Genomic DNA, 26238 nt, shown 5'->3' with positions numbered 1-26238 from the left:
TGATACACTATAGAACAGGTTTTTTTGGTTTTAAAGTTATCTAATGGTAAAAAGTGCCCACATATGTCCTAAATACTACTTTTGAAAATCCAATACAAACTAATAATTTTTTATAACTTCATAAAATGTAGTTGAATTGTCTATATTCATTCCTACAGTTTTAGTGAGCTTATAAAAATACTGATACACTTTCTGCTGCAGTTAGATGTGATGTAACATTTCAGAACTCCTAGTGTCAAGTTGGCTATCACACCAGTGTACTTAGCTTCTCTTTTCCTGGCTCAGGTGGAGTCTTTGGGAGCAGAGTCCCATCACCACCTCTCCAGCAGAAGTTATAATAGGAAAACATCTGCAAAGATTAATTTTAGAAATACTTGCTACCTTTATAGAAAAAAACTAAAAAGTATACATGACTTTAAGAAACTGATTAGAAAATTCTGATTTTTATTTCCTACTAAAGATTTGTCCATCTAACTAAGAAGCCACACCTGAGTTTTATGATATATGTACCAATCCTTTGCTAAACAGCGTTAAATCTCGCAGCAAAACTCCTAAAATAAAATCACTTTTAATTGTATACATATTATTTCAAATTAATATAAATGTCTTTAAATAGATATTTGAATATTATAATTCAACAGGTCTAATTATTTTCACATTCTTCGAGAAGAACATTAAGTTGGTACTCTAATTTGGGTTAACTGAATCACTATTCAGTTTTATCTTCTGAAGTGTTTTCCAAACAGGACTTTGCTCAATGATGTAAGCTTTAGCTGTTATCATTCTGTAGCAAATGCTATCTATGTATGGTTTGGAGGTAGTCTGGAAGAAGATATAAAGATGCAGCATTATTTACAGAAATAAGGTATTTTCACAAGGTCACATTTAAAAATACCTTTCTTTCAGCAAATCTCTTGATCATCTTTGTGCTAAATACTATGTATGAGTTACTAGAATAGTCAACAGGAAAATACTTAGTTTCTATCCAAGAAATTTTAAACATGCAAGCCAAAAAGTAGAATACTATAAAAATTGCTTTAATGGGGATATGTTCCAAGTATAAAAGCAAGGAAGACCTAAGTCTGTGTAGGGGGTTGGAGGTGTCTGGGCACACTTTGCAGAGGACAAAAAGCAAGAAAAGAAAGTGGACAATTGGTAGATGACATTCCATAAGATAATATGTTTGCACTCTGACAGTTTGACTTCAATCTGACCAACCCTTATAACTTTAGAATTTGAATGAAGATATAAGTAACCAATAGGGCCAGCCAAATGCTCTTTTGGCCCCAAGTGAGTCTTAAATGGTAGTGGCTACTGGAAGTAAATTGAGAAGACTTGAGAGACTTAGGCTTGGGAAAAAGTTGCATCCTGAAACAGCAACTCCCTCAGGGGAACAGAAGCAAGATATTTGCCAGTCTCGCTCAAAAGGGTGACAACTGGAAGTTAAAAACCTTAAAATATATGTGTGTATGTGTCATATTCCCCGGGTGACTCACCTTTGCTATAGTGCACATAAGATTAACAGCATTTACTGTGTTATGTACTGGAAGTATTCGTAAGTTACAACCCAGGAATCTGAAAAACAATTCATGTTATACAGATCATATAACTTGCTGACATCTGTTCTCTTAAGTGGAAAGAAGAGACAAATGTCTATTGTTTGTTATTTGTCTATGCATTCATGCCCTACCTTACTCCACAGAGGATTTGAGATGGCTTTATAGCCAGAACATCACTGACTAAAAAAGTGTTCACTTTTGGCTTGGTCTTGGAGAAGCCCTTGAAACATCATGAACCCTGTCACCTCGATTCATAGAATAGCTATTTGGCCCTGTTTCATTAAATTTGATAGGTTAACATCACAGTGTTCATCATCTAGCAAAACAAAACTCACCTAAAAGAATTAAGAACTGAAATAAATACAATAAAAGAGAAATAAGTCTATAATGCTATTCTTCCATACCTCTGCTGAATCCTGAACATCAGTTTCCATTCTTCAGGCCCATGGAGGGCAGCAGACAAAACCAAAAAACTATTTTGGTGAATGTTAATAAATTTCTCAATTTTGGCTAGAAATATTTCTTCAGTTGACAGAAGACATTCCTTAGTATCCATTAATAAAAATGCAACTCCTAGGAAAGGTGAATTCAATATAAAATGTCACTTTGTCATAGAGATGAAATTTTGTTATAAACTCAAAATCAACCAAAATAGCTGTAAGTATACCATATGTGTCCAAGCCCTAAACTCATAAGGAATAGAAATTACTATAATGGAATTCCTACACAACAAAATGATTTAGGTAGTTCTTTGAAGTGCTCTGTATAAAAGAATGACTTGTGCTAAATAAGAGAAAAACTTTTTTGGATCAGTAACTACTTTTTTTTTCCTAGATGAAGACATTGTCCACATGAAGATACTGGGTAGTTTTTCATTAAAAAGATGAATTACATTTAAAAAGTTAATTTTTCACGTTATACTTTTAAAATATGTACTAGTTTATTATAAAGGATACTACAAAGGATACAGATGAAGATATGTGTAGGGCTAGGTATGTGGGAAGGGACATGGAGCTTCAATGCCTTCTCTGGGCCTGCCACCCTCCAGACACCTCCATGTGTTCAGCAACCAAGAGGCTCCTATAATTATTTTTAAAAGCTGGAAATCAGCTAAAGAAAGTCTTAAGCAAGCCTTCGGCTGGGTGCAGTGGCTCACGCCTGTAATCCCAGCACTTTGGGAGGCTGAGGTGGGCGGATCACAAGGTCAGGAGTTCGAGACCAGCCTGACCAACATGGTGAAACCCTGTCTCTACTAAAAATACAAAAATTAGCCGGGTGTGGTGGCATGTGCCTGTAATCACAGCTACTCAGGAGGCTGAGGCAGGAGAATGGCATGAACCAAGTAGGCGGAGCTTGCAGTGAGCCGAGATCGCACCACTGCACTCCAGCCTGCGCAACAAAGCGAGACTCCATCTCAAAAAATTAAAAAAAGAATTATATGAATTAATATGGTCAGTGAGCAGATATCTGCAATCTCTGAAACAGTGTCAGGCCCATTAAGAATGGTCCTAAAGGGAAACTTGATTATAGCTCTTCAAACGATGTGGGAGACAGTCTGAGGAAAGTGATTGTGATTACATACTAATTGAGTAAACTTGAGCAACTTATATAAATAACCTCTCTGAACATAAGTTTCCTCTTCTGAAACATGGGAATAAATTTTTTGTGAGATTTGGCAGAAGGATTAAATTAGATCACATATATAAAGTAGCCAAGGCAAATATTCACCAAATATTTTATTTCTCCCTGGAGCATTCTGTATTTAACCAGAAGAATGAGTTTGAGGCTATACCACTTTCAGCCTGGAGATCTATTCTAGTTTTTTTTTTTTTTTTTGAAAGTGCTTGTCTTCCATGACCCTTGTAAATTGGATTCCTAGGTATTTTATTCTCTTTGGACCTCTTCAAGGAGAACTACAAACCACTGCTCAATGAAATAAAAGAGGATACAAACAAATGGAAGAACATTCCATGCTCATGAGTTGAAAGAATCAATATCGTGAAAATGGCCATACTGCCCAAGGTAATTTATAGATTCAATGCCATCCTCATCAAGCTACCAATGACTTTCTTCACAGAATTGGAAAAAACTACTCTGAAGTTCATATGGAACCAAAAAAGAACCTGCATCGCCAAGTCAATCCTAACCCAAAAGAACAAAGCTGGAGGCATCACACTACCTGACTTCAAACTATACTACAAGGCTACAGTAACCAAAACAGCATGGTACTGGTACCAAAACAGAGATATAGATCAATGGAACAGAACAGAGCCCTCAGAAATAATGCTGCATATCTACAACTATCTGATCTTTGACAAACCTGACAAAAGCAATGGGGAAAGGATTCCCTATTTAATAAATGGTGCTGGGAAAACTGGCTAGCCATATGTAGAAAGCTGAAACTAGATCCCTTCCTTACACCTTATATAAAAATTAATTCAAGATGGATTAAAGACTTATATGTTAGACCTAAAACCATAAAAACCCTAGAAGAAAATGTAGGCATTACCATTCAGGACATAGGCATGGGCAAGGACTTCATGTCTAAAACACCAAAAGCAATGGCAACAAAAGCCAAAATTGACAAATGGTATCTAATTAAACTAAAGAGCTTCTGCACAGCAAAAGAAACTACCATCAGAGTGAACAGGCAACCTACAGAATGGGAGAAAATTTTTGCAACCTACTCATCTGACAAAAGGCTAATATCCAGAATCTACAATGAACTCAAACAAATTTACAAGAAAAAAACAAACAACCCCATCAAAAAGTGGGTGAAGGACATGAACAGACACTTCTCAAAAGAAGACATTTATGCAGCCAAAAAACACATGAAAAAATGCTCATCATCACTGGCCATCAGAGAAATGCAAATCAAAACCACAATGAGATACCATCTCACACCAGTTAGAATGGCCATCATTAAAAAGTCAGGAAACAACAGGTGCTGGAGAGGATGTGGAGAAATAGGAACACTTTTACACTGTTGGTGGGACTGTAAACTAGTTCAACCATTGTGGAAGTCAGTGTGGCGATTCCTCAGGGATCTAGAACTAGAAATACCATTTGATCCAGCCATCCCATTACTGGGTATATACCCAAAGGACTATAAATCATGCTGCTATAAAGACACATGCACACGTATGTTTATTGCGGCACTATTCACAATAGCAAAGAGTTGGAACCAACCCAAAGGTCCAACAACGATAGACTGGATTAAGAAAATGTGGCACATATACACCATGGAATACTATGCAGCCATAAAAAATGATGAGTTCGCGTCCTTTGTAGGGACATGGATGAAACTGGAAAACATCATTCTCAGTAAACTATCGCAAGGACAAAAAACCAAACACCGCATGTTCTCACTCATAGGTGGGAATTGAACAATGAGAACTCACGGACACAGGAAGGGGAACATCACACTCCGGGGACTGTTGTGGGGTGGGGGGAGGGGGGAGGGACAGCATTAGGAGATACACCTAATGCTAAATGACGAATTAATGGGTGCAGGAAATCAACATGGCACATAGATACATATGTAACAAACCTGCACATTGTGCACATGTACCCTAAAACCCTAAAGTATAATAAAAAAAAAAAAAATAAAAAAATAAAGCACAAAAAAAAAAAAAAAAAAAAGAAAATGTGGCACATATACACCATGGAATACTATGCAGCCATAAAAAAATGATGAGTTCATGTCCTTTGTAGGGACATGGATGAAACTGGAAATCATCATTCTCAGTAAACTATCGCAAGGATAAAAAACCAAACATTGCATGTTCTCACTCATAGGTGGGAATTGAACAATGAGAACACATGGACACAGGAAGGGGAACATCACACTCCGGGGACTGTTGTGGGGTGGGGGGAGGGGGGGATAGCATTAGGAGATACATCTAATGCTAAATGACGAGTTAATGGGTGCAGCACACCAACATGGCACATGGATACATATGTAACAAACCTGTACATTGTGCACAGGTACCCTAAAACTTAAAGTACAATTAAAAAAAAAAAATACAAAAAAAAAAAGAGGAAGTGCTTGTCTTCCAAAACTGCTAGAGTCTATTTGCAACCCTTCAGATAAAATCCTTTACCTCTACCTTTTTAAAAATCACTTCTGTCATTTCTCAAGCACAGGTGGACCTTCCCCCTTCCCATCTCCCCAGCCTTCTCTTATCCTAATCTAATTCCTTACTGGACTTTTGTCCATGACTAACAGTTGTACCAGTTGTCATTTCATGAAGATTTATTTGTCTCCATGATTCTTTTAGTTAATATTTATATTATATCCAGCAAACTCTTATACAAATTAATGGAAAACATTCTATGTTTTTTTTTTTGTATATGAGTTTTGACAAATGTTGTGTCCTCTGTTAATACAAGTCAGACTTTAAGTATAGATTGTTGGGAAAGTGGCTTTTTCTCTTTTCATCTCAGTTCCAAAGCAAGTAGTTTTTTCCCATCTTCTACCAGACTCCACTAGTTCAGCTTTATTTTAACAATTGTAATCTAAAAAGGAATGTATTTTGGAATTGACTATATGCACTGTGTTTGTAGTAGTAACAAAGTTTTACACATTTACCCTTCCCAAAAGATAACACCTTATTACATGGTTACTGAACTATGAAGTCATTAGAATTTATACCAACAGGCCGGGCGCGGTGGCTCACGCTTGTAATCCCAGCACTTTGGGAGGCCGAGGCGGGCGGATCACGAGGTCAGGAGATCGAGACCACGGTGAAACCCCGTCTCTACTAAAAATACAAAAAATTAGCCAGGCGTGGTGGCGGGCGCCTGTAGTCCCAGCTACTCGGAGAGGCTGAGGCAGGAGAATGGCGTGAACCCGGCAGGCAGAGCTTGCATTGCGCCGAGATTGCGCCACTGCACTCCAGCCTGGGTGACAGAGCGAGACTCCGTCTCAAAAAAAAAAAAAAAAAAAAAAGAATTTATACCAACATATTTCATAAGAAACTTAAGGCAGTGAGCAAATATACCGTACCAGAAAGAGAAAATATAATTGATCCATTTTCCACTGAATCTGAATATCGAACTTTGTGGCTTCGATTTTCTAGGGCAGTTGCAACTTCATAACCCTTTTTAAAAAAATATTAGAAATACAAATTTAAGGCATGCTTACAATTTTATTAAAGCTAAAGAAAAAATTAAAAGTTTAATAGGTTGTTTTATAAATACCACTTAAAGATATGATCATCAAAAGACAAATATGCTTTCTATGGAGAAAAAAACTTTAAAAAAAGCAAAAACATTTAGTTCTACTAAAACATTTATTTCCAGTTTGGGAGTTAGTTACGTACTACAGTTATGTTACTTAGGAATAGAACTTAAAGACAGCATTAAAAAGCTGTATAAACCAGAACAAATGCAAATTTCTTTTTCTTTTTTAGAGACAGATGAAGACTCACTTTGTTGCCCACGCTGACTTCAGACTCCTGAGCTCATGCAATCCTCCCAAAGTAGCTGGGACTACAGATGTATGCCACCACACCCAGCTGCAAACTTCGTTTTGAAAAACAACTTGGGTGGTGGCTCACGCCTGAAATCCCAGCACTTTGGGAGGCCAAGGTGGGCAGATCATTTGAGGTCAGGAATTTGAGACCAGCCTGACCAACATGGTAAAAGCCCAAAATTTGCTGGGCGTGGTGACGCATGCCTGTAGTCCCAGCTACTTGGGAGGCTGAGGCAGGAGAATCACTTGAACTCGGAGGTGGAGGTTGCAGTGAGCGGAGATTGTGCCACTGCACTCCAGCCCAAGTGACAGAGCAAGACTCCACCTCAAAAAAACAAACAACTTGGAGGCTGGGGATGCTGGCCACGGAGACCTTGTAGGCCAAGGCTGGTGGATCATTTGAGTCCAGAAGTTCAAGACTAGCCGGGGCAACATGGCAAAACTGCTTCTCTACAAAAAATACAAAAATTAGCTGGGCATGGTGGCACATGCCTGTAGTCCCAGCTACTCACAGGCTGAGGTGGGAGAATCACTTGAGCCTGGGAGGTTAAGGCTGCAGTGAGCTGTGATTGCACCACTGCACTCCAGCCTGGGTGACAGAGTGAGACTCTATCTCAAATAATAATAATAATAATAAACAACTTGGAGATGGATTCTGACATGCATTAATGTATAACTATAGAAAACAGGTGGTTGTATATTTCTTAAATAGTTGACAGAACCACATAGTGCCAGACATATATAATACCATCACAGAAGACAACCAATTTTACAATTCATCAGTTTACATTACAGTTACTTTAGTATACTTTTAAAATGTTTTACGCCTTAGGTGAGTCATAAAACATGTAAGAAAACAGCTATAGGACTCTTGGTTTTAATACTAACTATTTCAAATATCACCTCATTTCCTATTCCACCCAGGCAATTAAATCATATTACCCACAATACTAAAATCTAGGTGGTTAATAGTTTTTCCTGATAGGTTAAAACTTAAACTTGGCCAGGCACAATGGCTCACACCTGTAACCCTAGCACTTTGGGAGGCTGAGATGAGAGAATCACTTGAGCCCAGGAGTTTGAGACCAGCCTGGGCAATGTAGTGAGACCTTGTTTCTACTAAAAATTAAAAAATAAATAAAAATAATAAATAAAACTCAAACTTGTTAGTTTCCAGATAGATAAAAATCTCTTAGGTAGATTAATTTTATTTTCTATTTTGCCTCAGAACATGTATATGTTAAGCACACAGGCTGAAATTACGTATAAAATACATGCTTCCTTTCTTTTCTAAAGAGTGTTTTGTGTCACTCAGATAGATCCTGACCTACAGTTTAACTATGGCTCTTTTCTTCTGCTGTTTTAAAATTATATAATGCTTCCAGCAATGGCAGATTAAGTAATTTAAGCCAACCTGCCTGCTGAAGGCAACTAGAAAAGCTGGACGATCTTTTAAAATCTGCTTGAATACACCAGAGAGCTAACAGGATAGTAAAAAATTATAAGGCCAAGATCTATACAGAAATTCAAATATATGAGCAAGAATTTAGGTCACTTTTTTCCCTGAGGGCATCTGCCAGCTCAGAAAGAGGCAGAAGAGAGGCTGAACAGATCTTTTGACGAAAATAGAACAGCTCTCACAGGGACTATAGCCCAGCTTCAAACCATTTCAATCTCTGAAATTGTATTAAGGTGATAACTGAATTACTAGTGCTTCCAAGCACCTTGCAGAAGCACTCTCTAGAGCAACCTTTCCCAATCAGGTCTCCTCATCTGTATTATGGAACAAAGAAAATGATCTGAGTGACTATTTTCTCAATTCTCTCATAGCCAGATGTACAGGAGACAATTTAATTCAACACTCTAGATGTATACGATACAACTTAATTCATCATATAAAAGAGATGCCTTAGGAGTTGGGTTGTCAGATTTAGCGAATAAAAATACACAACACTCAGTTAAATGTGAATGAGTAACAATGCCAATTTTCAATATAAGTATGTCCTATGCAATATTTGGGACATAATTACAGTAAATTCACTGTTTATCTGAAATTCAAACTTTTTTTTTTTTGAGACAAGGTCTCACTCTGTCACCCAGACTGGAGTGCAATGGCATGATCTTGGACCACTGCAACCTCCGCCTCCCAGATTCAAACAATTCTCCTGCCTCAGCCTCCTAAGTAGCTAGAATTACAGGCATGCACCACCATGCCCGGCTAATTTTTGTATTTTTAGTAGAGACAGGGTTTCACCATGTTGGCCAGGCTGGTCTCAAAACTCCTGACCTCAAGTGATCCACCCACCTTGGCCTCCCAAAGTGCTGGGATTATAGGCGTGAGCCACCGCACCTGGCTGGAAATTCAAACTTGAGTGTCCTGTATTTTATCTGGCAACCCTACTTAGGGCATCAGGAATTTAATTTTCTTACAGAATTAAAACCTCTCAAGGTGAAGATAGCACTATTCTAGGCTTCAAATTATTTCTACAATTTTTCAAATACAAATTCCAACATACAATAAAAAATAATCAGACATACAAAGAGACACAATTCCATTAAAGAAAACTATCACAAACAATAGAGAACAGAAACAGGCCCACAAGGGATCCATGTAGTGAAGCTATCAAATACACACCTTAAAACAGCCTGTTTACTATGATCAAGAAGATAAAACCTAGCTTGAGAATTTTGGCAAAGAACTAGAAGATATGTTTAAAAATGTAAAAAACATGAGTTAAGAAAGCTCCCTAAAATTTGATTCAAACAGGGCCAGGCACAGTGGCTCATGCCTGTAATCCTAGCACTTTGGGAGTCCAAAGCAATGGATTGCTTGAGATCAGGAGTTCAAGACTGGCCTGGGTAACATAGTGAGACCCTGTCTAATTAAAAAATAAACAAAAAATATACAAAAAATCTGAGAAATCTTTAAAATAAAAAGCAGCGTATTAAGCAGACAAGTGAAGGAAGAAGACAAATATGAGAAGAGTATGGACAGAAAGAATAACATAGGTAAAGGCATTCAGACCTAAAGGTATGGTTCTTATATGGTGAGTGTGTAAGGTATACACAAGTCAGCTAATCTGGGTACAATGTTAGGAATAATTGCTGGCAGATCATAAGCACCCATATATATCATGCTAATGAATTTCAATAATATCCTATTATCAGGAGGAGCCAACTAAAAGAATAAAATAATGGAATGCTAAAAAAAAATGAAGGTAAAATTAGAAAGTATTGAATTGAGAAAACAGTTCAAGAGCTGATTCATCAAAATGACCAGGAAGCTCAGTATAGATTTTTCAAAATACGTTTCATAGAATATTAGTCCTATGAGATATTAAAAGATGCTCCTGATTGAAATAAGATTCAGAAATGCTGAATATTATTTCATCTTTTTGGGGTTTTACAATGCATTTGAGAGCATATTAAAGCCTCTGAATAATAGTGTAGTAAAAAGAAAACCAAACCAAAACAAAAAAACACTTGTTTAACTTTGTTTATATCAGCATCCCAAATAAAATCCATACAATACTCCTTCCTGCATATGTAACATCTATTAATAATCTTTAAAACTAGTATTATGTCAGCCAGGTGCGGTGGCTCAAGCCTGCAATCCCAGCACTTTGGGAAGCCGTTCCCAAAGTTGTGGGGGTGGGGGCAGGGATCAGAGTTCAAGACCAGCCTGGCCAACATGGTGAAACCCCCGTCTCTACTAAAAATACAAAAATTAGCCAGCATGGTGGCGGGCACCTGTAATCCCAGCTACTTGAGAGGCTGAGGCAGGAGAATCACTTAAGCTCGAGAGGCAGAGGTTGCAGTGAGCCAAGATTGTGCCACTGCACTCCAGCCTGGGCAACAGAGCAAAACTCCATCTTAAAAAAACAAAGAACAAAAACTAGTATGTCTATCACTCATAAGAAAGAAAATGTAAATAAAAACAGGAATGAAAAGGGGCACTTAACAGTTTATTAGAAAATTTAAAGAATGACAATATGAAACTTTTCACCACAGAAATGTAAATGTCATAAAGTTCAACTTAATACATTTAGAAGCCTCTATAAAATGGGTAAATGTTTATAAAAACATAATTTATGAAAATGGACTCACAACAAAGTATAAAACAAAATACAGCAAAAACCATAAAACCACACCTTACTATGGAACAATCATTTCTTGCCCCTTCATTCCAGACATCAGCTGGTGTCCATAAGATAAGTATCAGGGCAATGGAAAAGTCTTGTGAGCTGAGGAGTTTAAAACGGTTGTGAGCTGACCACCTACTCTCAGGCATTCAACTTTCCATCTCTCCCTTTCCAAACCGTAAGGAGACAGTCTCATTCCAGTGCTGCCAAGGCTAGGATATCAGTTTCTGGTTCTTTAGCTCTCAGAAAGCCTTAACTAATATATATTTGCATATCTTTACTGTTTCTGGAATTCCTTAACATCTCCATTAGAGTGCTTACAGAAGGAAAAAAAAAAGAACTTTAGAAAATCTCCAACCTTCAAATAATTAAGGAAGTCGGATATTGAAAATGAATGCAAAAAGTCTATTAATTTATCTTTAAAATACATTTAGCTTACGCACTTCCTGCTCCCCACAACTAACTGTGGATAATCAAGCTAAGAATCTTTAAAAATATTGTTCTATATGAAAGCTGCCTTTAATTTTTTTAAGTTAAAGATCAGTGGGCCACATGCCCCTTTACCTTAAGAGATGAGCTAATAACAATGGTGGTTGTCCATTTTATTTTTTCTTTTCCACTTTCAGCCATCTGTCTGTGATCAACCTAGCTTGTAACGAACAATCTGAGAAAATTAAAAACACAAAGAATACAAAGAAATATCTGATGAATGAGTAAATTAAAGATGGAAATAAAACTAGGGTATTGGAGACATTTTAAAGAATATTTGAACAACAAAATTTGACAACAGAGAAAGTATCTGTCTTGTTATACATTTAGCCTATTCAGTATTATGCTTCCCATTAACAAGTATCAAAAGCAATCATTCCCACTTCAGCACACTAACTTTAAAGAAAGAGGACTTGCATCAAGAACATGCAAGTTCTGAGGTTTTTATCCTACCTGCAAGCTAAAAAGTTAGCCTGCCAGAGTTTCACTTATACAGATAAAAGACAGACTCAGAGACAAAGGACAGTTTTTCACTCAGAGCAATAGCAGTATAGCCACAGTATCATTATTTTCTTACACTAGTTCCTCAAGCCCAATTCCCACAGGGTGATGGGACAAAGGCCAGGTGACATCTGCACACACACTGTGGGTTGCATTATAGGAAAGAAACCCAGAGCTTAGGAAACCTGAATCTTTTGTAAGCAAACCTGCCTTCTACTATGGAGGGAAATACTATATCTCACATAGGGAATATGTGAGGTGAGACCTGAATATTTGCATTTTTTTTTTAAAGAGGGTCTCACTCTTTCACCCACAGGCTGGAGTACAGGGGTGCGATCCTAGCCTCAAACTCCTAGGCTCAAGCAATCCTCCTGCCTCAGCTTCCCAAGTAGCTAGGACTCCAGGTACGCACCACCATGCCTGGCTAATTTTTTTTTTTTTTGAGATGGAATCTTGCTCTGTCGCCCAGGCTGGAGTGCAGTGGCGCAACCTCGGCTCACTGCAAGCTCTGCCTCCCAGGTTCATGCCATTCTCCTGCCTCAGCCTCCCGAGTAGCTGGAACCACAGGCGCCCTCCACCACACCTAGCTAATCTTTTTTTGTATTTTTAGTGGAGACGGGGTTTCACTGTGTTAGCCAGGATGGTCTCAATCTCCTGACCTTGTGATCCGCCCGCCTCGGCCTCCCAAAGTGCTGGGATTACAGGCATGAGCCATCGTGCTGGCCAATTTTTTTTTTTTTTTTAACTTGTTGTGGAGATGGGGGTGGGGGGGGTCTCCCTATGTTGGCCAAGCCAGTCTTGAACTCCTGGCTTCAAGCCACCCTCCCACCTCAACCTCCTAAAGTGTTAGGATTACAAGCATGAGCCACTGCACTTGGCCAATATCTGCAGTTCTAAGAGGTACACAGGTGATGCTGATGATGCTGGTCTGGGGACCACACTTTAAGAACCACTGCACTAAGAGAAGGAAGAGTATTCTGCAGAACAACAACAACAATGCCCCATACAGTGGCAACTAGGTATACAGTAAAATAAAATTGCATTTAATTTAGCGTGCTAAAGTTTATAATATACGTATGAGGTGAGAAGAAAGAAAATTGCCATAAACTTAATAGCATGAAATGGAATCTCACTGTGCTCTAAATTTGCTACTTTTCTAATTTCATTGAGACTGAAAACCCTAAAGTCATGTTTCCACTTATGTCTTTTGCCCATTTTCCTATTAGTTTTTTCTTTTTCTTATACATTTGTAGGATTTCTTTATATATTATAGACATCAGTCCTTTGTTGGCTATGTATTTTCTACCTGTTTGTGACTTGTCTTCTGTGCCACCCCCTCCCCCAGCTTCTTTAGGGTAATTCTTGATACACATAAATTATTATTTCCAATGTAGTTAAATTTATCAATCTTTTCATTTATGGTTAGTAGGTTTTGTTTCTTATTTAAGAAATCTTCCTGGGCAGCCATCTTGTTCTTGCTGCACACTGGAGTTGGAGGACCTTCTCTGATTCAGATTAACCAACAGCACAAATCAAGAAAAGTTAGCCAAACTTCCAGATCAGGTCCAGAATGAGGGCAAGGGTACAGCTCACAGAAAGAAGATGGTACAAAGAACAGCTACAGCTGATGACAAAAAGCTGGAGAAGAGCTACAAGCTGCCCGACGGCCAGGTCATCACCATCGGCAATGAGCGGTTCTGGTGTCCAGAGGTGCTGTTCCAGCCTTCCTTCCTGGGCATGGAATCCTGTGGCACCCACGAGACCACCTTCAACTGCATCATGAAGTGTGATGTGGACATCTTCAAAGACCTCTACGCCAACACAGTGCTGTCCAGCAGCACCACCATGTACCCAGACATCGCCAACAGGATGCAGAAAGCAATTACTGCCCTGGCACCTAGCACCATGAAGATCAAGATCATTGCACCCCAAGAGCGAAAGTACTCGGTGTGGATCGGCGGCTCCATCCTGGCCTCACTGTCCACCTTCCAGCAGATGTGCATTAGCAAGCAGGAGTATGACAAGTTGGGCCCCTCCACTGTTCACCACAAATGCTTCTAAATAGACTGTGATCAGATGCATAGCTTTTGCTGCATGGGTTAATTCAGAAGTATAAATTTGTCCCTGGCAAATGCATACATCTCATGCTAGCCTCATGAATCTGGAATAAGCCTTCGAAAAGAAATTGTCCTTGAAGCTAGTATCTGATATCAGCACTGGATCATAGAACTTATTGCTGATTTTGACCCTTGGTATTTAATACCCTGTACATATCTTTGATTTCAACCCTTAGTACATGTGGCTTGGTCACTTCGTGGCTGAGGTAAGAACATGCTTGCGGAAGACAAGTCTGTGGCTTGGTGAGTCTGCGTGGCCAGCAGTCTCCGATCTGTGCAGGGTATTAATGTGTCAGGGCTGAGTGTTCTGGGATTTCTCTAGAGGCTGGCAAGGGCTCCTGAACCAGTTGTTTCTGTCCTTTCAATCTATCAATCTGGAGAGTCACAGCTGTATCTAGAAAAACTGTCGGCCAGAAGCAAAAGTAAATCCCCTATGGAGGAAGATATCATCCAGAGCCTCAGGTTACAAATTAGTGTTATAATTTTGCAATCATAACATCCAGCACACAATAAAAAAATATCCAGGCATACAAAGAGTTAAGAACAGACTGAAAACCAAGGGGAAAAAGCTGACTGTAAAGAAGAGACCAAGGGGAGACTGAAATACTGGCATTGTCATATCCAGACTGTAACTGATTAATTTGTTCAACGCAGTATATGACAATTGGAGCATTTTGGCAGAAAATTTGAAACTGTAAAAGTAAATAAAATGGAAATTCTGGAAATGAAAAACTACCAAAATTGGAAACAATTCAATGGACAGGTTAAAGAGCAGATTAAACACAGGTGTGGAATGTAGGTCAGAGGAAGAACATCCAGACTGAGGTAGGTTAAGCAAAAGGATAAAGAACACAGAGAAAAGCATAATACACATACAAGGCATTATTAGGCTTGTGAAATGGTCTAACAGAGAGATAACTGAAGTCTGAGAAAGAGAAAAGAGAATGGAGCAGGACCAATACATAAAAATAGAGTGACCAAGTCAATTTTCCAAAATTGACTAAAGACATCAAGTTGTAGGTTCAAGAGCAATAATAAATCTGAACAGATTAAACTAAGCAACAGATTAACAAAGTAAAACCAAAAGCCAAAATATATATATATATATATATATTCAAAGGAGCCAGTGAAAAAAACGTGTATTTTTTTTTTTTTTTTTTTTTTTGAGACAGAGTCTCACTCTGTCGCCCAGGCTGGAGTGCAGTGGCACGATCTCAGCTCACTTCAACCTCTGCCTCCCAGGTTCAAGCAGTTCTTCTGCCTCAGCCTCCTGAGTAGCTGGGATCACAGGCAAGTGCCACCACACCCAGCTAATTTTTGTATTTTTAGTAGAGATGGGGTTTCACTATGTTGGTCAGGCTGGTCTCGAACTCCTGACCTCGTGATCCACCTGCCTCAGCCTCCCAAGGTGCTGGGATTACAGGTGTGAGCCACCACGCCTGGCCTAAAAGGTGTATTATTTTTAAAGGGAAACAATAAACTGGAAAGTGACTTCTCAATAGAAACATGGTAGCTAGGAGGCAACTGAATAGTAACTTTTAAGTAGTGAAAGAAAAGAATTGGGAAAACATATACCACACAACCATTAACCAAAAGAAAGTTGCTACCATATGTTAACTTGCATCCACGTTAAGAATGAAGAGAACCGTAAGTGGTAAATAGATGCATAAATGTAAGACTAAATAAATATGTATTTTCCTCAGTTCTCTTAATTTCTCTAGAAGATTAATATATAAGGCAGTAATTATATTGGGTCAAGTGTGTGTGTGTACGTGTGTGTGTGTGCATGCGTGCACATATGCATGTGAGTATATCGGGAGGAAATGGAGCTATATTGGTGCAAAGTTTCTCTATTTTTCCAGAATTAAATTAGTGTTAATCTGAAATAATTAAGATGCATATTATAGTATCCAGAGAAAGCACTAAGAAAATAACAAAAAAAATTTAGAAGTCAGAGGAATCAAACTGGTATACTACAAAATATTCATATAACACAAAAGAGGTAGTAAAGAAGGAACAGAGGAACAAAAAAGACATGAGACATCTAGAAACTAAATAGCAAAACGGCAGACTTAATAGTGGTGATGGTTGTACCTCATAGTGGATATACTAAAAATCACTGACTTGCACATTTTAAAATGTATTTAATGTCACGTGACTTATATCTCAATTAAAAAATTTTTTAAATAGCAGTCAGCAATAGTGAGTAATTACATTAAAATGTGAATGGATAAGATTTTACAGTCAAACCAAAATCCAACTATATGTTGTCTTTAGATTCAAGGATACAAATAGGTTGAAAGTAAAAGAATGGAAAAAGATATATCATGCAAACAGTAACCATAAGAGAGCTGGAGTGGCTATACTGATAAAAAAACAAAATAGACTTTAAGATAAATATCAACTGAGACAAAGAGGGATGTATTATAATGATAAAAAGGTCAATATATAAGGAATATATAACAATGTATATCCTGATATATACATTCCTTATATATTATACATTCATCTAACAGAGCTCCAAAATACATGAAACAAAAGTCATACAAACCACAATAGAATTAAATCAAAAATCAATATAAATAAAAAATTTGAGGGAAAGCCACAAATACTTAGAAATCAAACACACACTTCTAAGTAACCCCTAGATCAAAGAATAAATCATAATGGATGTTAGGCAATATTTTGAAATGAGTGAAAACAAACATAAAACAAAAATTTATGAAATGTAGCTAAAGGAGTACTTAGAGGGAAATATATAGCTTTAAAAGACTAAATTAGGCCACGTGCAGTGGCTCACGCCTGTAATCCCAACACTTTGGGGAGCCAAGGCCAGTGTACTGCTTGAGCCCAGGAGTTTGTGCCCAGCCTGGGCAACAGGGCAAAACCCCATCTCTACAAAAAATACAAAAATTAGCTGGGTATGGTGGCACACAACTCTAGTCCCAGCTACTTGGGAGGCTGAGGAAGGAGGATCACCTGAGCCTGGGGAGGTTGAGGTGACTGCTCCACTGCACACTAGCTAGACTGGCAACAGAGTGAGACCCTGTCTCAAGAAAAAAAAAAAAAAAAAAGAGGCTAAACCGGAAAAGAAGAATGATGTCAAATTAATACCTAATTCCATCTTATATTAAAAGAGGAACAGGCCGGGCATGGTGGCTCATGCCTGTAATCCCAGAGTTTTGGGAGGCCGAGGCGGGCAGATCATGAGATCAAGAGATCAAGACCATCCTAGCCAACATGGTGAAACCCCGTCTCCACTAAAAATACAAAAATCAGCTGGGCGTGGTGGCACACGCCTGTAGCCCCAGCTACTCCAGAGGCTGAGGCAGGAGAATCGTTTGAACTCAGGAGGCAGAGATTGCAGTGAGCCGAGATTGCCAGCCTGGTGACAGAGCAAGACTCCGTCTCAAAAGAAAAAAAAGAAGAACAAATTAAAACCAAAGCAGTGGGAAAAAAAGGAATAAAGATTAAAGTAGAAATCAATGGAATAAAAATAGAAAGAATAAAGAAAATAAACAGTTCTTTGAAAAGATCAACAACATTGATAAACACTGAGCTAGACTGTCTTTACAACAAATGGTGTTGGAACAATTCAATATCAGTATGTTTTAGAAAATGAACTCGGATCCATTCCATACACCATACCCAAAACTTAACTCACAATGACTCACAGGCCTACATGTAAAACATAAAACTGTAAGTCTTCTAGAGGAAAATAGGACATAATAATTGTGACCCTGAGTTAGGTAAATAATTTTTAGTATGACACCAAAAACACAATCCATAAAAGAAAAATTGATAAATTGGACTTCATCTAAGTTAAAAACTTCTCTCTGGCTGAGCACGGTGGCTCATGCCTGTAATCCCAGCACTTTGGGAGGCCAAGGCGAGCAGATCATGAGGTCAGGAGATCAAGACATCTTGGCTAACAGTGAAACCCCATCTCCACTAAAAACACAAAAAATTAGCCGGGTGTGGTGGTGGGTGCCTGTAGTCCCACCTACTCGGGAGGCTGAGGCAGGAGAATGGTGTGAACCTGGGAGGAGGTGCTTGCAGTGAGCCGAGTTCACACCACTGCACTCCAGCCTGGGCAACAGAGCAAGACTCCATCTCAAAACAACAACAACAACAACAACAACAAACTGCATTAGTAACACCTACATTTATAAAAATGTTTAAAAAGACACTCTTAAGGGGAATAAAAAGACAAGCTAGAGACTGGAAGAAAATATCTGCAAAGCAAATATCTGGTAAATGACTTGTATCCCAAAAATATTTTTAAAGACCCTTAAGGCTTGGGCTGGGCATGGTGGCTCATGCCTGTAATCCCAGCACTTTGGGAGGCTGAGGTGTGCAGATCACTTGAGGCTAGGAGTTCGAGACCATCCTGGCCAACATGATGAAAACCCATCTCTACTAAAAATACAAAAATTGGCCGGGTGTGGTGGTGCACACCTGTAGTCACAGCTACTCAGAAGGCTGAAGCACGAGAATCGCTTGAGCCCAGAAGGCAGAGGTTGCAGTGAGCTGAGATCATGCCGCTGCACTCCAGCCTGGGCAACAGAGCAAGACTTTCTCAAAAAAACAAAACAAAACAAAACAAAAACAAAAACAAGACACTCAAGGCTCAATAGTAAAAAACCAAACAACCCAATTAAAAAATAGTCAAAAGATTTAAGCAGGTTATTTACCAAAGAAGATATATAAGTGGCAAATAAGGACATAAAAAGACAGTCAACATTAGGGAAATGCAAATTAAAGCTACAAGATACCACTACATACCTATTATAATGGCTAAAATTTAACAAACTAACATTATCAAGTGTTGGTGAGGATGTGAGGAACTAGAACTCTCATACAGTACTAATTGGAAAGTATATGGTACAAACACTTGGAAAATAGTTTGACATTTTCTTAAAAAGGTAATCATATACTTACCATGATATCCAGCCATTTTACTCCTAGATAATTTACCAAAGAAAATAGAAAGCATACATCTATACAAGGATTTACACATGAATGATTTATTTGTAGTAACCAAAAACCAGAAACAACCCAAATGCCCCCCAACAGGTGAATGGACATTGTAATATATTCATACAATGGCATATTACTCAGCAACAAAAAGGAATGAACTATTGATACACACAACAACCTGAGTCACTCTAAAAAATTATGAAGGAAAGATGCCAACCCCCACCCCCAAAAGCACAGCACATATTGTATAGTTTCTTTCATATAAGAAATACAAACTATAGGCTGGGCGCGGTGGCTCACACCTGTAATCCCAGCACTTTGGGAGGCCAAGGTGGGCGGATCACGAGGTCAGGAGACCGAGACCATCCTGACTAACATGGTGAAACCCCGTCTCTACTAAAAATACAAAAAATTAGCCAGGCGTGGTGGCGGGTGCCTGTAGTCCCAGCTACTCGGGAGGCTGAGGCAGGAGAATGGCATGAACCTGGGAGGCAGAGCTTGCAGTGAGCCGAGATCGCGCCACTGCACTCCAGCCTGGGCGACAGAGTGAGACTCTGTCTCAAAAAAAAAAAAGAAAAAAAAAAAAGAAACAAACTACAGTGACCAAAAAAAAACCGAAGGGATAATGGGAAAAAAAAGTGGGATTACAGAAGGGCAGGAGGAAACCTTTGGGATGGGTATATTCACTATATTGATTGTAGTAATTGTTTCACAGGTGTATACATGTGTCAAAACATCACAGCATACATATGTTATACATACATATGTTATATATACATGCATGTTATATATGTTATATATAACATACATGTTATATGTTATATATTCGTGCATGTTATACTGCACATAAATTATACAATATAGACACACACACACACACACATGCCTGACTCATACTGGTTTTATTTTTTGAGCCGGAATCTCACTCTGTCACTATGGCTGGAGTGCAGTGGCATGATCTTGGCTCACTGCAGCTTCCACCACCCAGGTTCAAGCGGTTCTCGTGCCTCAGCCTCCTGAGTAGCTGGGACCACAGGTGTGTGCCACCACGCCTGGCTGATTTTTTTGTATTATTAGTAAAGATGGGGTTTCACCATGTTGGCCAGGATGGTCACTCCTGACCTCAGGTGATCTGCCCACCTTAGGCTCCCAAAGTGCTGGGATTACAGGTGTGAGTCACCATGCCCAGCCATCTTACAGGTTTTTATTTTTATTTTTATTTTTTTTTGAGACGGAGTCTTGCTGTGTCACCCAGGCTGGAGTGCAGTGGCGCGATCTCGGCTCACTGCAAGCTCCGCCTCCCGGGTTCAGGCCATTCTCCTGCCTCAGCCTCCCGAGGAGCTGGGACTACAGGCGCCCGCCAACACGCCCGGCTAATTTTTTGTATTTTTAGTAGAGACAGGGTTTCACCGTGTTAGCCAGGATGGTCTCGATCTCCTGACCTCGTGATCCGCCCGCCTCGGCCTCCCAAAGTGCTGGGATTACAGGCTTGAGCCACCGCGCCCGGCCTACAGGTTTTTAAATAGCTCCGAAAATGTTCAATAATGATAAGTGTGTCATTTTAAAATTAGCAAATTCTGTTGTGTCAGAAGAGAAGTACAGGAGTCCAACACCAGGGCTACTTAAAATATTTCCTATGGTGAGATTCTGATATCTGCAGCAAATCTGGCTACTCCAATGCCAATTGCTTACTATTGCTGCTATGAAAACTAAAATTAATGTCAGGCAGTTGAAATCAAGCAAAGAAAGCAAAACTAATCCCTTGTTATGCACAGTGAAAAACAATCTCTTTGAAACACTTTGATATTCACTGAAAAAGTCCCAGAAGTTACCACATCCCAATTATTTTCCAAAAGGAAAAGTATCTTCAACTTTTAGATAAAATAATCTGCACTGCTTACAAATCTAGAAAAATACCACCTTTGCTCTTACAGCATGTTGTTTCAGTGGTAAAATTTCTTTTTAAATTTCAACTTTTATTTTAGATTCAGGGGGTACATGTACAGGTTTGTTTCATGGGTATATTGTGTGATGTTGAGGTTTGGGGTACAAATGATCCTGTCACCCAGGTAGTGAGCACAGTACCCAAAAGGTAGTTTTTCAGCCCTTATCCTCCTTCCTCCCTCTCCCCTCTAGTAGTTTCCATTGTCTATTGTTCGTATCTTTATGTCCATATGTACTCAATGGTTAGCTCCCACTTATAAGTGAGAGCATGTGGTATTTGGTTTTCTGTTCATGCACAAATTCACTTAGGATAATGGCCTCTAGCTGCATCTGTGTTGCTGTAAAGGACATGATTTCTTTCTTTTTATGGCTGCATAGTATTCCATGATATATATGTACATTTTCTTTATCCAAGCCATGATTTAATTCCTGCTTTTTCCATGAATTAAAAATATCCTTTGTATCTGTCTGAGGCATCTCATATATTCTGCAAGCATCTATAAAACAGTAACAGGCTAGCTTATTAGCTTGCAAGTAGGATAAGACTTTTCACAGTTCTTGGCAGGCATTATCTACTAAAGTTGAAGATACTCGTAACCTGTAACTCAGCAACTCCACTCCTAAATGTATACGCAACAGAAATGCATGTGATCTGTACTAAGAGACTTATACAAGAATGCTCATAACAGCATTTTAAAAAACTTCATTCTTCATGCTTTTGTTTAAAGTTTCTTTTTAATCCTACCTCTCAAGGCTAGAATGGTCCATTGTTAGAATTGGTGGTCACAGTATGAACTCATTGTTAATATATATACAGATGAATACACACAGAAATATTTTATAGATACAGTCATGCATTGCATATTGACTGTTCAGTCAACAATGGACTTCATATATGACTGGTGGTGCCACAAGATGATAATACTGTATTTTTACTTTTTTTATATTTAAATATGTTTAGATACGCAGGTTGCCTACAGTATTCAGTGCATTAACATGCTATACAGACTTGTAGCCCAGGAGCAATAGGCTATACCATATAGCCTAGATGTCTAATAGGCTACACCATCTAAGTTTGTGTAATTACACTCCATGATGTTCTCACAATGACAAAATCACCTAATGATGCATTTCTCAGAACACATTCCCATCATTAAGCAATGCATGACTGTATGTGTATATACCCAGATTAGTACACACACATCTATTTCTTTACTCTGTTAGCTGAAAGGGCCTAAAACAAATGACACCCTAGCACCTGGGTGCTAGCAACAAGTACACCTAGCACCCAGATTTTGGTTTCTAAATAGCATTCTCCAAAAAAGGAACCAGGGCTCCTTGGAGAAATGGCTGATTGTAGGACTTGGACAGGAAACATACAAGATGAGTCCAGAGAATTTTATAGTGCCAAAAAGTAAGAAAGTACTTAAAAACAAAAACAAACAAAAAACCCCAACACAGATGGCACTGATGGGGCATGTCATAAGAGCAGAGGAACCAACTGAAAGAGCTCCCAATGGCTAAAGCTGGAACAATTTGAGCAAAATAAAATAGCATTATAATCCAAAGTATAAAATGAATATCCATGAGTCTATACTGATATAAAGGTAATGGAGAAGAGACAAATCTGTGCAGAATAATTCCAAATAATTTATGTATACTCCAACCTTAAGACCAGGAGCATAGAGCTGGGCACAGTGGCAAGCACCTATAATTCAAGCTACTCGGGAGACTGAAGCAGGAGGATTGCTTAAGGCCAAGAGTTTTAGGCTGCAGTGCATTATGTTTGCACCTGTGAATAACCACTGTACTCCAGCCTGGGCAACATAGCAAGACCCTGTCTCTAAAAATATTAAACAGTGGGGGTGGGGAATATAACTCCCCATTCCTTAGGTGTGGCTGCACACCCAGGAGGTGGAGGTTGCAGTGACCTGAGATCCCACCCCTGCACTCCAGCGTGGGTGAAAGAGCGAGACTCTGTCTAAAAAAAAAAAAAAAAAGAAAGAAAAAGAAAAAGAAAGTCACTTTCAGTGATGGTAAGTTAATATCTCCCAAGGTGATTTCATTCTACTTTTCAACAACTTTAATAATTAGAAAGTTCTTCCTGCTGAGTTGAAACCAGCTGCTCTCTAATTTTCTCATTTATTGCATGAATGAATGAATGACAAGTTAGCTAGCTCCATGAGAGCAGGGACACATTCTGATTCTGTTTTACCTTACTCAGCACCTCCACTCAGCAGACACTCAAAGATTTGTGAATGAGTAAATGGTGAGTTGGCTGGGAGAAGGGCTTCAACTTCTATAACGCCCCCCCACACACACTTACTAATATACCCACATAGCTATTAATACATATATGCAAAGGTTACAAGAACTTTTTGGAGTAGTTACTGGTATATATGTGGATATGTAGGTTTGTGTCTATCAGTTAGTAATCTATAAATATTCATTTAAATCTAGTAATATGTAAATATTCATTTAAATCTTCACACCCTTATACATAGGTTTTAAAAACAATTTAACTAAAGCCAAGAGAAGTAAAGTAATCACGTACACAAATAAGTGAGAAAGGAGTTGGGGTCAGTCATGTCCCAAGTCCCTGTTAAAGGTGAGGAATGAATCAGAAACCTGGGGCTGGGGCAGTGCCTTCTTAGCATTTCTGGGGAAAACCTCCTCGACCAGCAGCCAAGCGGGGACTGTGTGGCTTTGGGCAAATCACGTCACCTCTGGTTGGGCTGCATCCTCACCTGAAAACAAAAAGCTTCTAAACGGGAGCTGAACGCTGAGCATGCAGGGACAGAGGGGAAGGGCAGGCGCAGGGGGTGGGACCGGGAGACCAGAGGATGGAGGAGGGACAGTCCTCCATGAGCAGCTGCGGGACGACAGAATCTGGACAACCCCCGTGACACGAGTTTAACCTGTGTAACACCTGCACACGGACTCCTGAACCTAAAATAAAAGTTAAATTAAAAATAAAAACAAAAAGCTTGGGCCCAGTAGCCTCTTAAACCTTTGCCAGTTCCAAGGCCCTTTTATTCTGGGCTTTTGTTGCTACTGTTTTGTTTTTTCCAAGCTCTAGAGTGTCTGCAAATTTAACACTGCCCCATCATCTCCAGCAAGTCACTTTCCCTGCTCAGTCTCCTCACGGGTCCAGTGAGGTGCCGGCCTACAAGGTTCTTCAAAGTCTCTTCCATTCTCTACTTTTCGGAGTGACCAACAAAGCCTGAAGCAAATAAAATTTACACTCGCAGGTGGGTGACGGACTTCTGACAGGGAAAACCCTGAGGGAGCCCTTTCCACACCGGATTCTCAAGGGGAAAATAGGGTGGGCAGGATCTCCTCCCCTCACCCGCCAAAGCCCTGAGGTAAATCTCTGAGCTCGGCAAGTCAGAGAGCACTACACCGGCGAAAAACGAAGAAAGAAAAACGTGAAGAGACAGGTCTGCCGAGGCCTCATCCCCAGCGCTGCAAATCCATCTGCTCACCAGGTCCTCAGAGACTGCTCAGGGTTTCCCAAACTTCCAGAACATTCCGCGGGCAGTGAGAGGCGCCGCCGGCGGGGCAGAGTGCCCAGGGTGCCTGGGGCCGGGTTCTGCAGCCTCTGGGCTTCTGCGCAACCGCAGACCTCGCAAATCTTTCCCGCGCTTCTGGCTCTCTAGAGCGAGGTTTGCAGGAAGCCGGAAGTGGTTAAGAAGATACTTCTTAACCACTTCCGGCTTCCTGCAAACCTCGCTGGAATTGAACAATGAGAACTCATGGACACAGGAAGGGGAACATCACACGCTGGGGACTGTTGTGGGGTTGGGGGAGGGGGGAGGGACAGCATTAGGTGATATACCTAATGCTAAATGACGAGTTAATGGGTGCAGGAAATCAACATGGCACATGGATACATATGTAACAAACCTGCACATTGTGCACATGTACCCTAAAACCTAAAGTATAATAATAAAAAAAATAAAAAATAAAAAAAAAAAAGAAGATACAAGATTTGTAGGCCTGGCGCAGGGGCTCATGCCTGTAATCCCAGCACTTTGGGAGGCCGAGGTGGGTGGATCACGAGGTCAGAAGTTCGAGACCAGCCTACCAACATGGTGAAACCCTGTCTCTACTAAAAATGCAAAAATTAGCTGGGCATGGAGGCGCATGCCTGTAATCCCAGCTACTCGAGAGGCTGGGGCAGGAGAATCGCTTGAACCCAGGAGGCGGAGGTTGCAGGGAGCGAGATTGCACCACTGCACTCCAGCCTGGGTGACAGGGCAAGACTCTGCCTCAAAAAAAAAAAACAAAAAAAAAACAAGATTTTTGCTTGTTAGACTCAGCTGTCCGGAATTGATTTTCAGTTTTCTAAAATTCAGGCTCAATTCTTGGTTTGCTATCATTTGCAACATAAAATCAAAGTGGCCTTCAGTTTATCCAAATTATGAAAAAGGTAGATTTTCATGAGTGGCTATCAAAAGGACATACAGGGGCCTGTGTGTTTGCTTCTTAGGACCCCATTATGTTCAGACCTAATTGAAGCTCAGCAATTTATTAAGTGTCACAATCATAAAAATGTAAAAAGACAAAGACCACTACTTGCCTTGAGCCTAATGGTTAGGATACAAAACTATGTGCCTTACTTTGTAAAACAGGTATTCCCATAAAAAGAAAGGCGCTCCAAGGAAAAATCCTTTGGAGCACACTTGTGATGTGCTGTTAATTTTTCCCTGCGATAACCATTTTGTATATTTGGCATTTTGTATAACTGATATTAAAATTAGGTGCACTCTTGCTGCCTCTTTTGGGCAGTTTGTTAAGCCACCGCGCCCGGCCTCTATTGTTTACTAATTACCTGGTCTAAAGTATTTTGTTATCATGGCCATAATGGACAGACAATTCCTCCTCTCTTCAAATCTCCAGAACTTATTCCTCATCTTCACTTTCAGCTGAAGTGAAATAGTTACAGCTAATATTTCATAAATATTTATGATTTAATTTTAATAGTATTTAATATTAAATACTATTTAAATGAGATAAATAAAAGCATC

At 39.5% G+C, this 26238-nt stretch overlaps 2 protein-coding genes across 2 annotated transcripts; one reads left to right on the top strand and one right to left on the bottom strand.

The window, feature by feature from the left end:
* Positions 1–382: 382 nt before the first annotated feature.
* Positions 383–24826, bottom strand: C12H1orf146 (chromosome 12 C1orf146 homolog). Its single transcript, XM_063625535.1, has 6 exons — positions 24694–24826; positions 11742–11841; positions 6568–6661; positions 1964–2132; positions 1497–1575; positions 383–822 (listed from the first exon to the last, which is right to left on the bottom strand). The coding sequence occupies exons 2-6, from the start codon at positions 11805–11807 to the stop codon at positions 688–690; spliced, it is 543 nt and encodes a 180-aa protein (XP_063481605.1). The 5' UTR covers positions 11808–11841; positions 24694–24826; the 3' UTR covers positions 383–687.
* LOC134734101 (actin, alpha skeletal muscle-like) lies at positions 13755–14243 on the top strand. The gene has a single exon (XM_063625537.1). The coding sequence runs from the start codon at positions 13770–13772 to the stop codon at positions 14226–14228; it is 459 nt and encodes a 152-aa protein (XP_063481607.1). The 5' UTR covers positions 13755–13769; the 3' UTR covers positions 14229–14243.
* Positions 24827–26238: the final 1412 nt, after the last annotated feature.

Source organism: Symphalangus syndactylus, chromosome 12, assembly GCF_028878055.3.
Source record: "Symphalangus syndactylus isolate Jambi chromosome 12, NHGRI_mSymSyn1-v2.1_pri, whole genome shotgun sequence".
NCBI lineage: Eukaryota > Metazoa > Chordata > Mammalia > Primates > Hylobatidae > Symphalangus > Symphalangus syndactylus.
Note: the sequence above shows the minus strand (reverse complement) of the source record. Positions and strands in the feature narration are given on the sequence as shown.

Coding starts and splice junctions, on each gene's coding strand:
- LOC134734101 (XM_063625537.1), top strand. CDS start 13,770: ATGGTACAAAGAACAGCTACAGCTGATGACAAAAAGCTGGAGAAGAGC.
- C12H1orf146 (XM_063625535.1), bottom strand. CDS start 11,807: ATGGCTGAAAGTGGAAAAGAAAAAATAAAATGGACAACCACCATTGTT. Junction 6,662..11,741: donor TTATTAGCTCATCTCTTAAG/GTAAAGGGGCAT, acceptor TTTTTTAAAAAG/GGTTATGAAGTTGCAACTGC. Junction 823..1,496: donor TTATGTGCACTATAGCAAAG/GTGAGTCACCCG, acceptor ATCTTCTTCCAG/ACTACCTCCAAACCATACAT.